Here is a 15,556-nt window from a genome sequence, read left to right on the forward strand (position 1 = left end):
TGTCTTCCTTCTTCCTTGGATTGCTAGGGGCCTATCAATTTTATTAATTCTCTGACAAACCATGGTTGACTTTGTGAATTTTCTATGCTGTTTTCTATTTCCTTGATTTTTGCTTTTATCCTTATTATTTCCTTCTTTCTATTTACTTTGCTCTTTTTCTAGTTTCGTAGTGCAGAACTCAGATAAATGAATTCAAATTTTCTTCTTTTCTAATATAGGCATTCAAAGGTATAAGCCCTAGTTGAACTGTATAACATAAAATTTAACAATTGTATAAAATTGTATTTCATTTTTGTTAGTTCAAAATGACTTCTCATATTCCTTATGGCTTCTCTGAGCCATGGTATTCAGAACTGTATTATTTAATTTCTAAACATTTGGGGGCTTTTCCGAATATCTTATTAACTTCTAACTTAATACACTGTGGTCAGAGAACAATTCTGAAATTTATTAAGATTTATTTTTATGGCCCAGCATATGGTCTACATTGGTGAATATTCCATACATATTCACAAAACATATATAACCTTCAGTTGTTGGGTGTACTATTCTATAAATATTGAATAGGTCAAGTTGATAGTCTCAAACATTCTGCATTTTTACTGCTGTTTTTTTTTTGTCACTTATTCTATCAATTTCTGAAAAACAGGGGTTATACTCTCCAGTGATGACTGATGACTACGGATTTGTCTGCTTTCCACTTTAGTTCTTTCAGTTTGCCCTTCGGGAATTTTGAAGCTCTGTTTTTGGGTACATACATTACAAAGAACTGTTATGTCTTTCTGAAGTACTGTCTCCTCTATCATTATGATATACCCTTCTTTAATTCAGAAAGACTCATTGGAAGTCTCCTTCATCTGATATTAATATAGCCTTACCAGGTTTCCTATGATTATTGTTTATAAGGACCATCTTTTTCCATTCTTTAATTTCAACATATTTGTGTTTATTACAGTCTGTGTGTTATAGACAACATTGCTTCTTTTTCTAAATCCATTCTGATAATCTCTGTCCTTTAATTGGAGTGTTTTAGTCCATTTGATTTTGATGTAAGTATTGATATGCTGAATTTCTATCATCCATTTATCCCTTCCATTCTTTGTTCCTCTGTTGTTCCTTTTCCTGCCCTTTTTCTTCTGATTTTTATTTTTTTATTTTTTATTTTTATTTTTTTAAGATTTTTATTTATTTATTTATTTGACAGAGAGACAGCCAGCGAGAGAGGGAACACAAGCAGGGGAGTGGGATAGGAAGAAGCAGGCTCCCAGCAGAGCAGGGAGCCCAACGACCCTGGGATCCCAGGACCCTGGGATCAGGCCCTGAGCCGAAGGCAGACACTTAATGACTGAGCCACCCAGGCGCCCCAATGAAATAATTTTTAGTATTATGTTTTATTTTCTCTACTGGATTTTCAGGGGGGGTTGTCTTTTCTATTTACATTTTGGTGGTTAACTTTTTGGCGGTTGTTCTACAGCTAACAATATGCATCCTTAACTTACCACAGTCCATTAAGATTAGAAATTATAAAACTTCATAACTGATTCTTCCCACTTTTTATTTCACAAAGATAATAACCTTAAAACAATATAGAGCTACACCCCCACCTCTTGTGCTATTGTTGGCATATTCACTTTTATATACATTATGAACTCCACCAAGCAATGCTGTTTTTTGCTTTAAATAGTCAGTTGTCTTTTAAGGAGAGTATGTGAAGAAAAAAACAAGTTTTCTATATATGTCAACTAATTTGCCAGGTCTGATGTTATTTATTCTTTCCTACAGATTCATGCTCCCATCCAGTTTCATTTCCTCTCAGCTACAAGAACATCCATTCACATTTCTTATAGAGCAGTTTTTTCTAGAAACAAAGCCTTTTCATGTTTAACTGAAAATGTCCATATTTAACCCTAGTTTTTTAACAGTCTTTTATTTGGTCATAGAATTCTAGTCTAACAATTTTTTCCCCAGTACTTTAAAAGAAGTTCCATTTTCTTCTGATCGCCAATGTTTTTGATAAGAATTCAGTTATCATATTTTTTTTTTGAAGATTTTATTTATTTTTTTGACAGAGAGAGAGACAGCCAGCGAGAGAGGGAACACAGGCAGGGGGAGTGGGAAAGGAAGAAGCAGGCTCCCAGCAGAGGAGCCTGATGTGGGGCTCGATCCCAGGACTCTGGGATCACGCCCTGAGCCAAAGGCAGACGCTTAACAACTGCGCCACCCAGGCACCCCCAGTTATCATATTTTCCCTTTATGTAGCGTGTCTTTTTCTCTCGCTGCTTTTGTTTTTCTCCTTATCTTTTGTTTCCAGTAACTGAATTAGAATGTCAACAGATGTGGTTTTCTTTGGATTTATCCTGCTAGGATTCACTAAGTTTCTGGGATCTGTAAATACATTTTTTTAAGGATTTTTTTAGAGCAATTTTAGGTTTACAAAAAAATTGAGAAGGAGATACACAGATTTCCTATAGACCTCCTTAAATCTATGTATTTGGAATCAAATTAGAGAAATATTTCAGCTATTATATTTTCAAATTTTTTTCCTATCCCTTTGTGTTCCAGTTACCTGTATGTTAGTCTATTTGCTATTAACCAACATACCACTACGGCTCCATTCACCTTGTAGTACTCCTCATTCTCCCTGTTCTTCACATTGGTATCTACTGATCTCTTTTAAAATTTATGGACTCTTTCTTTTGACAGTTTAATCTATTATTAAGACCATTCAGTGAACCTTTCATCATATTTCAGTTTCTAAATTTCCATTTCTTAATAGTTTTCCTTAGGTGGCTAAGATTTCCTATATCATTAATATGGCATTTTCCTTTAAGTCCCTGAAACATATTTATAAGAGTGACTTTAAAGTCTTTATCTTTTAAATATGATACATAGGACTTCTTGGAGTTGATTTCTACCACATGCTTTTCTTCATTATGGGTCATATGTTACTGTTTCTTTGCATGTCTGGCAAATTTTGAAACCCAATATAGGACACTGTAGTTGATATATTGTAAAGACTCTGGATTCTGTTATGTTCTTCGGAAGAGCAATACTTTTTATTCTGATAGGTAATTTAGTTAATCGTTGACCTCCTTGTACTTTTGTAGTGTTGAATTTATCCTTTTTTAGGCTAATCTGCTAAAAGCTCAGGGTATTTCCCAGATCTCTCTATCTTGGTAACACTCATCCTCCAAATTCAATCTTCCCTGCAGACTTTCTTAGAACTTTAAGTTTTTTTTGTCTGGGTCTACAGTAGGCTTTATTATAGGTTATGACCCCTATTCTTAAAACCTAGCTTTCTGTTACTTCAGCAAGATGCCAGAAGTTTAAACAAGCATTTTGCCACTGTGGACTGGACTGGAACTCTAAATTCCCCAGTACTGCTTTTCCTTTAGTATCACAATTCCACTTGCATCCCTGTAGTAGTTAACCTCTGGTAAACCCGGGGTAGTCTCATCCAATGAATGTGCTGCCTAGTCCTCTGCTAAGAATTCATGGACATCTAGTCCCTCACTTCTTTTCAGTATACTGTTTATACATAAATTATTTCCCAGATTTACTCAGAGCATTTACAATGACAGAATCAACAGACCTCAGAAGGTCACTTAAAAAACTCCGTAATTTTTAAACAATTGGGATTTAAGAAACCCTTTCATTTCAGAGTAAGAAAACTTCAGACCTAAGAAGTTAAGTGCAGACTAGATCTTCAATTCTGAATATCTTGCTTTGCAAATATTCAGCTTCATTAATTTCAAAGTGTTTCCATTACTTTACCTCATTTGATCCTCACAACAATATCATGAGTGGTTCTAAATATTTTTATACCTGTTTTATATGTAAGCAAACTGGCTCAAATGTAAACACATTCTTTGCTACAGCGAGCATCTCTGATGCTTATAATACTCATAATTGGATCTTCTGATAGGAAAATCTTATGATTATATGGATGGATTACTACCATCTACATCCAAAGCTCAACGGAAATTTTACCCATTTACAGAATGAGTAACTACCTATAAGGTACCTTCTGAGGGCACTGTAAAGAAAGGTCCTGAAAGGAAAAGTCTGTTTTGTTTTTAACTCTCAAACAAAAAAAACTCTCATACTGGTACATTATACAACAGATTTTCTCAAAATGGGTATTGCAATCAGGTTAAGGCTTACCTACCTGCAACACTTAGTCCTTTAACTGATGCATTTATATTTAACAGAAGGGACCAGGATTGACCCCACACCTCCAGTAGAGGAGAAAATGAAAAGAAGTAGGATAATAATCTTTGTCCTTTGGGAAAAAGAAGATGACCTATATTCTTAATTTTACCCTTGCACATATGGGGACATTCTTACACAGAAACCATATATATTGATGGGGCAGAGAAAGCACTGTAAAAGCTGAAAAAGAAAGGTACTTCGGGGGTCTTTATCTGAAAAGCTCAATGCTTTACTTGCTACTTAGAGATTATTCCAGCCATTTGAGGCTCTTTACATAAAAGATGATTAAGAAGCATGATTTTTGAAGAATATGGTTTCTTCTATTTGGAAACTATATGTGGCTTTAAATGGCTAAAAGGTAGATTAAGGTTTTTAAGGGAGGAGAAAGGCATGGGATATTTGGGGTTATTTGTAATTGATTACAATTCAGGTTGCGAGAAAATAAAAAGATTTGAGAAAAACATTTGTAATACACATGCCTTATGTTGTGAAAAACTGAGCATCATGGTCAAAGTTTAGGAGCAGAAAGAGGTAAAAAATTCGAACAATTACTATATTTAACTAAGCCATTTCTTCCACTATTCTATAATAACTCAGAGCCTCAAGTAAACTATTAGTCTAATGAGAAAAGATGCTATGAACAGTTAAGATCACACATTCTATAAGGTGGGTACATAAGTGAGGTAGAGATAAGGGCAGAAAAAAGGAGACAGAATTAAGGAGTTAATCAAGACTAGAGAGGAAGACCCAAAGTCCCAAGGGATAGTTGATTACAGAGACAAACGCTGCTTTATCATTTTAACAAGGGTCAGTCCCAGCAGTGTTGTTTATAGTTATGCTATACAGCATACTTTGTTTTCTTTTTCAAGCATAAGAAATTTTTATATTATATATGTGATTTCCTACAGAATATTTAAACTTCAGTATTTCAAGTCAGCGTGAAAATGCTTCCAACTTCACTACAAGTTTATCTTTATCATACATCTACTGCCTCCAATAAAGGTATTTGATGGAGGTATAAATAAATGTGGCTTTGCAAAAAGCATACATGCTCTTAATTAACTTAGAAAACACTTCAATTTGTTACTAGAGTATAACTGTTCCTATGATACATTTGCATAACTTTTCAATTTTGTGGTTAATTTGAAAGACTGTCATAAATCCCCACTTGGATTTTCTTCTATGTCAGCAACTTTACAATAAATTTGAAAATGAAATACTACAGGATATCAGAAGATAAAATAATTTAAAATACAGACTCTCAGGCACCTGGGTGGCTCAGTTGGTTAAGTGTCTGCCTTTAGCTCAGGTCGTGATCCCAGGACTCTGGGATCCATCTCAGCATTGGGCTCCCTGCTCAGCGGGGAGCCTGCTTCTCCCTTTGCCCCTCCCCCCCATTCATGCTCGCTCTCTCTCCCTCTCTCTTGTGTTCTCTCTCTCTCTCTCAAATAAATAAATCTTTAAAAAAAATACAGACTCACTTTAATTATTTGAGGTGTAATAGATTGATACCTAACCTATACAATCCCCAAATAGCCTGAACTTTTTCAAGTAACCATTTTCAATAGCTTTCTTAATTCTAAACATATTAATTCAATTCGTATTCTAAAAATATTCTGTTTTTCTCTCTTAAAAGATTCTTTAAATGTCAGAATTTAGATTATATTATTGGATTCTTCCTAGGTACATATGAAAATTTACTTTTCTGTTGTGGGAGGTTAGAGCTTTCTTTAACCAAAGGCATCTCAAGAGTATATAATTTAGCCCACAGAGGTTTGAATTTCTCTGCCAACTTTACTAATGGAATGCTACTTATCAAACAGCTCTGGAATCTCAAAGAAACGAAAGAGCTTTTCTACCACTTCCCCAAACAAACCTGTTCTCAGGGTAGTCAAATTCATAGTTTCATAAAAATTTTTATTAAACATGAAAAAATGAACCAGCTCATCTAGAAATTGTACTACTCAAACCCATGACCTAAACTGATACTTAAAATTTATTATGGTTATTATTATTGTTATTTTATTATTTTGTCCCCTTCTCCAATTCATCCTTTCTTTCCTAGGGAAAGAGACCAATATAAAAATGGAATAAAAAAATAATGGCTAACAAAACCCCCGCATAAGGAAAAGAAGAACCAATGTGGGATCTGCCAATAAAAATGTTCCTCTGAGGCTGGCTAACCAACTCAAATGTTTCTACTAACTCACTAGCATGCTACCAAGTGAACAGTGCCACATGTCTTCATACTCAGGGCCACCATTTGTTTGTAACAGATGCTCAGAAATTACTATTACAAATGTAGGGTTGGAGAAGAATGATTAGGTCATTCCTTTTGGTCTGACATGGTCAGGATTATTGCAGAAAACTAGACTATTCCAGTGCTTTGCTAAAAAAATTTCTATGTTTTTTAGATGTATAGGTCAGCTCTGCCTTTTCCTCAGGAGAGACATTTCTTATTCTAGATTCAGACTCACTCATATACATGTTTCAGTCTTTTGCATACTGCATTCCTCTCATACTTCTACATTTCAAGTTCTCTGATTATAATGAACAATTTGTCTTACTTCATTCAATTATGCATAATTAAACAATGTAAACATTTAAAATATGGTGGGTCCTGCCATGATCAGAGTGAAGAATCTGGCTGTCACAGTCAATATTCATAGGAAAAATATTACCTTTCTCCATTTTAATTTCTTATTTTAGTGTCATGAAAATTCTATGAAGTGGGAACCATTATTATTGCTATTCTAAAAATGAGCAGACTGAGGCAGAGAGAGGTTAAAGAACTTGCTGAAGTCATAGAGCTAATAAGTTCAGATTCAGGCTCTTTTATTCCAGGAAGTATGTTCTTACTAGTTGTCATAAGTAATTAGAGGCAGATATCAGAACTAGTTGGAGGGAATAAACTCCTTACAAATTAACAAAAGAATGAAGTAAATTCTGAGCAAAGTTGTAGAAACTGAGACACCCCCAACTGAGGGCAGACGATTAACAGAACTTACTCCACATATGGAGAGGAGTCCAGAATATAGCAGAAGAAAGGCTATTCCCTTGCTCGGCTTCACAGTGAAAAGAAATTGAAAGCTCATTGTATTAGAACCCACAATATGTCATTCATAGCGCTTTGTGTATAATTAGGTTTAGGTTATAGTTTTCAACTGAGGTTTTATCAGTTATTATTTTTTATTTGTATGCCATATATTGGAAATCTACATTTTTTAGAAAATAGGGAATTCAATACACTGTTCTAAGAGGAAAGGACAGTTGTTTCATAGACTTAGTAGTGCCATGTGGGTTGGCCTACGGGGCAGTGCAAAGAGAGTGGGCCAATTAAAGAACCACCACGCTCTCAACAGAATATCTGGATAGAGGATTATGTCTAAAGTGCTGAGATAACTTATTAAAAGGAAGGTATTAAATGACCATTTTACATGTGAAACTGAAAGACAGCAACAAGGGGAAAATTAAGTGGAAACTAAAGCAAGGACTACTTTTATTTGTATTTTTTATTTTTTTTAAAGATTTTATTTATTTATTCGACAGAGATAGAGACAGCCAGCGAGAGAGGGAACACAAGCAGGGGGAGTAGGAGAGGAAGAAGCAGGCTCATAGCGGAGAAGCCTGATGTGGGGCTCGATCCCACAACGCCGGGATCACGCCCTGAGCCGAAGGCAGACGCTTAACCGCTGTGCCACCCAGGCACCCCGCAAGGACTACTTTTCAAACTTTATGTTGGGAACACTACAGCAAAAACTAATGATGTACTATATGTTGGCTAACTGTACATAATAAAAAAAGGCATAAACCATAGACCGAAACATAAAAACAACAACAAAACTTTATGTTGGCAAATCTGCACAACACAAACTCATGAAAAAACTAAGAACATCATGGTGCCATAGAATATATTCTGAGCGACTTAAGAAGGTGATTTAAGAGACAGGTCATCTATCAGAGTCAGGTTTTAGCACTTTATTTCTAGAACTTTCATTTAATGTTTGTCTTACTAAATTTCTATACTACTTAAACATTTTTCTACATACTTTAATCATTTATCCCATGACTTATTGTGTGAGTGCCTGATGTTACCAAAAATAGTTTTGCTAATCATAGTAGTTTTCAGAAATGTAATCTCTGACCTGGTTTGGAAAGGGAAGTCCACAACAGAGTGTAGCACTGTGGTATCAAAAAAGAAAAAAAAAATTACACACAACTCCCTTTTTATGGCTTGAAGTCAAGCATTCCTTTAAAACTTCTTCCATATCTTTTCAAAGTCCTAATGATAAAAGAAAATTCCCACAGAAGTACACCACTATTTTGCTATAAGCACATATCTGTACTTAGTAGGAAAGATCTGCCAGGTAAAAATCAAGATATCGGTACATGGAGCAAACAAAACAAAACTTATCTACTGTTACTTTAGTGAGGCCTGTTTCTGCTTCACAACATCACATGAGATACTTTGTTTTCCACAATGTTATATCCATCCTCCTTCCATTTTCTTAAATCCTCTGGGCTCTGATTTAAGTTGCTTCTCAACTCTATCCCCTATCATGTTTGAGGAATGGTTCCCAGACCTCTTCCATTCAAATAACTTTGTTTCACCACTCCAAAGTTACCTCTACTACTCCATCTCCAAAATATCAAGCTTTCAATTTCAACCACTAGTGACAAAAAACTTGTCTTACATTAACCGCTCCCTAAGCAGCATATTAACAAACTTTATCCTCTTGATGATACTCAGAACACTAACCTCTCCCTATTCTCCCAGTGTACAAATTTATTTCTGGCTTCAAGTACTCATCACTTCCAAGAGTAGATCATCTGTAATGCTTTTCTAAAAGATGAGAATCTTTTAACCTTGCACTGTGGCCTAATAACCTATACATGCAGGTGACACCCCAACAATTGCTTCTTCAACTCTTAGGTTGCTGTCAGGATATCACATATGCCATGAAAACTCACACTAAGGTATCATGGCAAGATCATCTTCTAGTCTGTAATTTGGGTAGTCAACATTTATTGATATTTCGAAGTAGCAGAAAAGAAGAGGTGATGTTAGCCTAAAGCACTAGCTAGGCTGAGAAATCTGTTTATTGTAGGTCAGAAAGACTCTGTATTTATGCAGAGAAGAAGAAACTACTAGAAAGCGAGCACAGATTATGTGAGAGAAAACTAACAGATGAAGACTGCAGAGGAGGGGACTTGTGCTTAACATCTGTGATAGAGATCAGAAGCTAGCCTTATGATGAAGAGAGTATCTTTTCTGAAACAGAAGAAAAGACAACAAAAATACAGACAACTGCTAAGGTAAAGAAGGTTGCTGAGCTATCCCGGGATAAATTTGTCTTCATAAAACCTGGGAGCAGGGAAATTGTGAAGGGGTGAGGGTTGAGCATGGTGCCACAATGAAGAAAAAGAAATATCTATTATGGACTAGCAGACGTGCACATACCTCGACAAATTATCTCAGGAAGCCACAAGATGTGGGACTAGTAGGAAAATGATGTATGGCAAGGTTCTACTAAAATTGACAATTTTGTAAAAACTGACTGGAGACTGTAGCAAAACGTTAATGGTTAATTATGGGGGATACATATGTAGGGCTCATTATACTATTCTCTAACTTTTGCATACCTTTGGAAGTGTTTACAATAAAAAATGTTTTTAAAAAGTACCTGACTATCATATGACCTCAAGACCAACAGTCATGTTCCTCAGTAAGCTCAGCAATATGGCTAACTTTCCATAAGATTTTAGAAATTTCAGAGATGCAACTGGATACTGTTATATATACACACCTACATACACACACTCTCTCGCTTTCTCTCTCTCTAGAGGACTTTAAAATTCAATGAAGAGGCAAAAATAATTCTATATGACCAGAATTTGTTCCAAATTTGTTCTAGGGAGTGAGAAATACAAGTTTGCATTAAAATTAAGCTAAATGTGTTAGGGTTAATAAATTGAGCCAGATGATGAAAGCAATGAGAAAAAGGTTTTCTACTAAGCACATGCCTGAAAAATAAGATTATAAACACTTACTTCATCTCCAGAACTTCCTCTAAGTGTTTCCTTCTTTCTGCCCGAAGATTGGTCAAATGAGTTTCCTTTTCTGCCAGAGACTGTTGAGTAGAGGACAGCTTTGCTTTCATTGACTCCAGTTCTTGTTTCACTTTCTCCATGGCCATCAGTAATTCCTCCACCTATGATAAGTATGGAAAAGAGAAACACTGAGCATTTTGATCAATTAAAGGAGAGGAGCTAAGTAATGGGGAACTCCTGGGTCCATAAGATTAAAAACATACACATACAGCAAAAATCCTGTACTCTTGCTGGTTCAAACACATACATTAAGACAATATAACAGATAAATAAATCTCTGGTCTTCCCTCCACTATAATTCCTCTCACATTATGCCAAAAAGAACTTCATTTTCTTTTTGATAAATACGAGTACATCAGTTCAAGAAGTCACACTTTGCCAGTCTGTCCCTTTTAGAGAATTTATCTGGAAATGGTCCACAAACTTCCATGGAAATACCAATAAAACACAGATAAAAATATAAGGAACAAAATCATAGTAAATATTTCTAGAAGGATTTTAGGAAATAAATACATAAACTTGACTAATAACACCCAGTATAAACACAAATAAGTCATTTTTATTCATCCAAACAAAGGTTTTTCTGTTTATACTGTTAAAAAGAATTTCTTTTGGAGAAAATGGCTAGAATTCAATCAGACAGTTTCTTGCTCTAAAGCCAGGTAGGTAGAGTTTTCTCAAGGAAGGCAGAAAGAAAAAAGAAAAATACACGACCACATCGAGAGGAGAGCTAATGCTTTAAAAAGACTTGAAAAAAATCCTGAGGGAAAGAAGACAGAACTCTACAAGGAACTAAGAGAACACAGTAGGTACTTCATTAGTCATTTCCACTCACTCTGGGTGGTGTCCAAATCAGAATTACTTAAATAAACATGTTCATTTTAATTTTGAAGCAAAAATGTATGTGTTAATACCAAAACCAACCTGAACCAGGTAATCAACCAGCCAACTACACCAATCACAAGAGTTTATGTCAGGTTGCTGCTTGCCAAGAAATAATTTTGGTGACTACAAACCTTTTCAGAGGAAGAGGTGGGGGGCTTGCCATTCACTGACTTCTACATAAAACCAATTTGTGTGATACTAAAACCAAGAACAGTTTAGAGACAAAATTGCAGTATAACAAATCAGAGTTTTTAACAGACCCCAGGATATTAGTGCCTCAGACCTAACCAAAGTTTCCATGTTGATTGGTAACAGCTGCTAAACACTGATAATGAACAGATACATTTAGTGTTTTGGCACCTGAATCAGCTTACTTTGTGTATCTTCAGAAGTGATCAAGTTAATGTTCTCAGCTAATAGCTGTGAGAACACTGCTGTGAGAATATATATTATTATGCAGCTCTCCTCGGGTATGTATTCAAATATTTACAAAGCTTTACGCGAGCATGTATCACTATCACCCTTTGAAAACTGCAAATAAGGATGTTTCACTTTAATCAGTTTAATTCATGTAAAATCTTATGAACTGAAACGACATAGCAAAATATGTTCTTATAACACAAAATCAGCAATGGACAGCACCACTTATAGAAGCTCTAATAAAGTGTTGGGTAGGTCCATCTTTTATAACTCATCTTGAACAAATCTCAAAAAATCTCCCTCCCAACCTTTCACTACCCCAAGCAAGGTATGGTATCAGTTTCATCTATAACTTAGATATTTTATATATACATAAGCAACCCTGTATAAACAACTTACTCCTCCTTTTTCTATACAAAAAGGAAGCCCACTTTATATATACCCTTATGCATCTAAAATTTTTGGTAAATGTTTTATGGAAATACAAAATAAATACAAAAAAACCCACAAATGATAAGTGTGCAACTTGAAGAATTTTCTCCAAGTTGAACACATCTATGTAATGAGAACACAGACCAATAAACAAAACATTAACAGTCCCCCAGAAACACATGTCAATACCCCTTCCCAGATGGAGAGTAACCATTATTCTAGCATTCCACATTAGTTTTGCCTATTTGTTTTAACTTTGTACAAATGGAATTACATAGTATATAATTTTAAGTACAGACTTTCTTCACTCAGTATTACGTCTGTGAGACCAGTCCATGTTACTGGGTATAATTATAGCTCTGTAATTCTCTTCACTGTATGGAATTCCACTGTGGGAAAATAGTAAAATTTACTGAAGGCACTTTTGATAAGAACAATTAAAGAAAAAACTTTTTTCCAGTTTTACTGAGAAATAACTGACATACATCACTGTGCAATTTTAAGGTGTACAGCATAATAGTTGGATTTACATATTTGTGAAATGATTACCACGAAAGGGTCAGCTAACATGCATCTTCTCATATAAACACGATAAAAAGAACGAAGAAAAAACAGATGTCCTCCTTGTCAAGGCAAATCTTAGGATTTGCTCTCTTAATAACATTCCTATATATCATAGAGCGCCGTGAGTTACAGTCATCATGCTGTGCATATTATAGCCCTACTACTTACAACTGGAAGATTGTACTTTTTGACCACCTTCGTCCAAGTCCTATTTGACCCACCCCCTACCTCTGATAACAAGACTGAACTCTTTTTTCTATGAGTTTGTTTTTGTTTTGTTTTGTTTTCGATTCCACATTTAAGTAAGATCATACAGTATTTGTCTTTAACTTATTTCACTTGGCATAATACCTTCAAAGTCCATCCACATTTTAATTTTTTAAGTTACAGAAAAACTAGGGAAGTTTTTAATTTTAATGGGGTTTAGCTAACTAGTTTTTTCATTTCTACTTCTTTTATGTTCAGAGCTTTTTGTACACTGGATAAGAAAATTTTGTCTACCACAAGGTCATGGAAATATCCTTTTCTTCTAAATCTTTTACTAAATTACACGTTTCACATTTACATCTACAATATAGATGCAAGTGAATAAATACAGCATAATGGTCAAATTTATTTTTATCAGTATAGGTATTCAACTAACTCGCACTTTAAATAGTAGAAGGACTTTAATAGCCATGGTAAGAAGGCACTTTGGGCCTACCTGGCAAAAGATGGGAAATTATTTATTTTTTTAAAGATTTATTTATTTGTTTATTTTTAGAGGGAAGAGAAGAGAGAGAGAGCGGGCACAAGGAGGGGAGGGGCAGAGGGAGAGAGAGAATCTCCAGCAGACTTCCCACAAAGCACGGAGACTGACGCAGGGCTTGATCTCATGACTCTGAGATCACGACCTGAGCTGAAACCAAGAGCTGGATGCTCAATCGAGCCACTCAGGCGCCCCAAGATCACAAATTATTTAAAGACCAAAATTATAGACATATAAAAGACAAATTACAGGGAAGATAATTTCACAATGCTTTGTATTGTACATAAAAACCTTTAAATTTGATAAATAAGCAATGTGAAATATATGTATATAAAAAAGGGAATACATATATATTCCAGAACCAAGAACACACATCTATATACTCACTATCCAGAAGCTTTGTAAGTGCAATTATCCAACTGTATGCCCAAAGTGCCCCACAATAGGTCATTACCATTCTAAATTTGTTACTTAATCCCTTCCATTTCTTTTGTTTTTGCCTTTGATATATATATTCCAAATAAATCACTGGTTCATTCTATCAGTTTATGAACATTGTATAAATGGAACCCTGTGAGCATACACGAGGAATGAACGTTCCAAAATGAAATTAAGAAAACAATTCCATTTAAAATAGCATCAAAAAGAAGGAAATAGCTAGATATAAATTTAATTTAAAAATGTATAACATCGGGGCGCCTGGGTGGCACAGCGGTTAAGCGTCTGCCTTCGGCTCAGGGCGTGATCCCGGCGTTATGGGATTGAGCCCCACATCAGGCTCCTCTGCTATGAGCCTGCTTCTTCCTCTCCCACTCCCCCTGCTTGTGTTCCTTCTCTCGCTGGCTGTCTCTATCTCTGTCAAATAAATAAATAAATCTTTAAAAAATATGTATAACATATATGCTGAAAATTATAAGATTGAAAGAAAATAAAGATTTAAATAATGGCAAAACATCATGTTCACAGATCGAAAGTCTTTAATATTGTTAAAACGACATACACCCCAAAGTGATCCACAGGTTCAATATAATCCCTATAAAGACCCTAGCTGTCTTTTTTGCAGAAATTGACAAGTTGATCCTAAAATTGATATGAAAATGAGAGGGAGCCAGAATAAGAGAAAATGAGAGGGAGCCAGAATAAGAAAAGTTACCTTGAAAGAAGATAATAAAGTTGAAAATTTCACACTTCTTGACTTCAAAACTTACTACAAAACTTCAGCATAGTGTTGGCATAAGAACAGAAAAAGAGATTAATGGAAAAGAACTGAGAGTTGCAAAATAAATTTGAGTCATGTGTCCAATACAATGTCCCACATTTTGGATTCAGTGTATTTTTTTTTTAATGTTGTTATTTACACTGCTTCTCTTATCCTCATGCTTCCTATAAAATGACAGTTATATGTAAAGTCTTCATTAGATTAAGATGAGACTTGTCTTTTTAGTACTTCTCAAATAAAGCTGTGTTCTCCCTGTTATATCATATGAAGAAACACATATGGCTGTCTAACTTTTAGCAGTAACATTGATCAGATATTAGGTTCAGATAACAATAACCTGATTTCCTCTTTATAAATTTCTCAATACATATTTTATCAAGTTCTTTTATCACTTCAACAATAATCAGTAAGGTTAAACATGTTTCATTTGTTTAGGGACCATTTGTGCTGCTTCTTCCTTGAAACTGAAATCTTTGCTTAGCAAATTTCTTCTCCCAGCTTGTACCTTATCTGTTCCTTATATTATGGTATCTTTTTATGATCAAAAATCTTTTTTTTTTTTTAAGTAGGCTCCATACCCAGCATAGAGCCCAATGTGGGGCTTGAACTCATGACCCTGATATCAAGACCTGAGCTGAGATCAAGAGTCAGACGTTCAACCAACTGAGCCACCCACGTGGCTGCCCCCCAAAATATCTTATGTTAATATAAACAAATTTATTAAGCCTTTAAGATCTGTGACTTTTATAACCTGTTTCAGAAATCCTTCCTACTCTCAGGGTCATATGATAATTTCCTACTTTTGTACTGCCTTCAGGAGCAGACTGAATTAGTGGTCCCAATTATTCATTCCTCTATGGTATTAGTATTCATCCACAACCTTCCCATAGCATCATAATGGGCAGAAAATACTTCTTTGACCCTTGATTTTGGCTTGGTTATGTGACTGCTTTGGACACTGGGAT

General features: G+C 35.1%; 1 protein-coding gene across 17 annotated transcripts in view; it reads right to left on the reverse strand.

Moving 5' to 3' along the window:
• ERC1 (ELKS/RAB6-interacting/CAST family member 1) overlaps positions 1–15,556 on the reverse strand; it is a 554,906-nt gene that overhangs the window by 249,625 nt on the left and 289,725 nt on the right. For all 17 annotated transcript variants that reach the window (XM_048216749.2, XM_057318942.1, XM_057318950.1 and 14 more), the window contains one exon: positions 10,264–10,424. In XM_048216749.2, coding sequence (XP_048072706.1) covers positions 10,264–10,424 — 161 coding nt within the window. The remainder of the gene's footprint in view (positions 1–10,263; positions 10,425–15,556) is intronic.

The sequence above is a fragment of the Ursus arctos genome, unplaced genomic scaffold, assembly GCF_023065955.2.
Source record: "Ursus arctos isolate Adak ecotype North America unplaced genomic scaffold, UrsArc2.0 scaffold_26, whole genome shotgun sequence".
Taxonomy (NCBI): Eukaryota; Metazoa; Chordata; class Mammalia; order Carnivora; family Ursidae; genus Ursus; species Ursus arctos.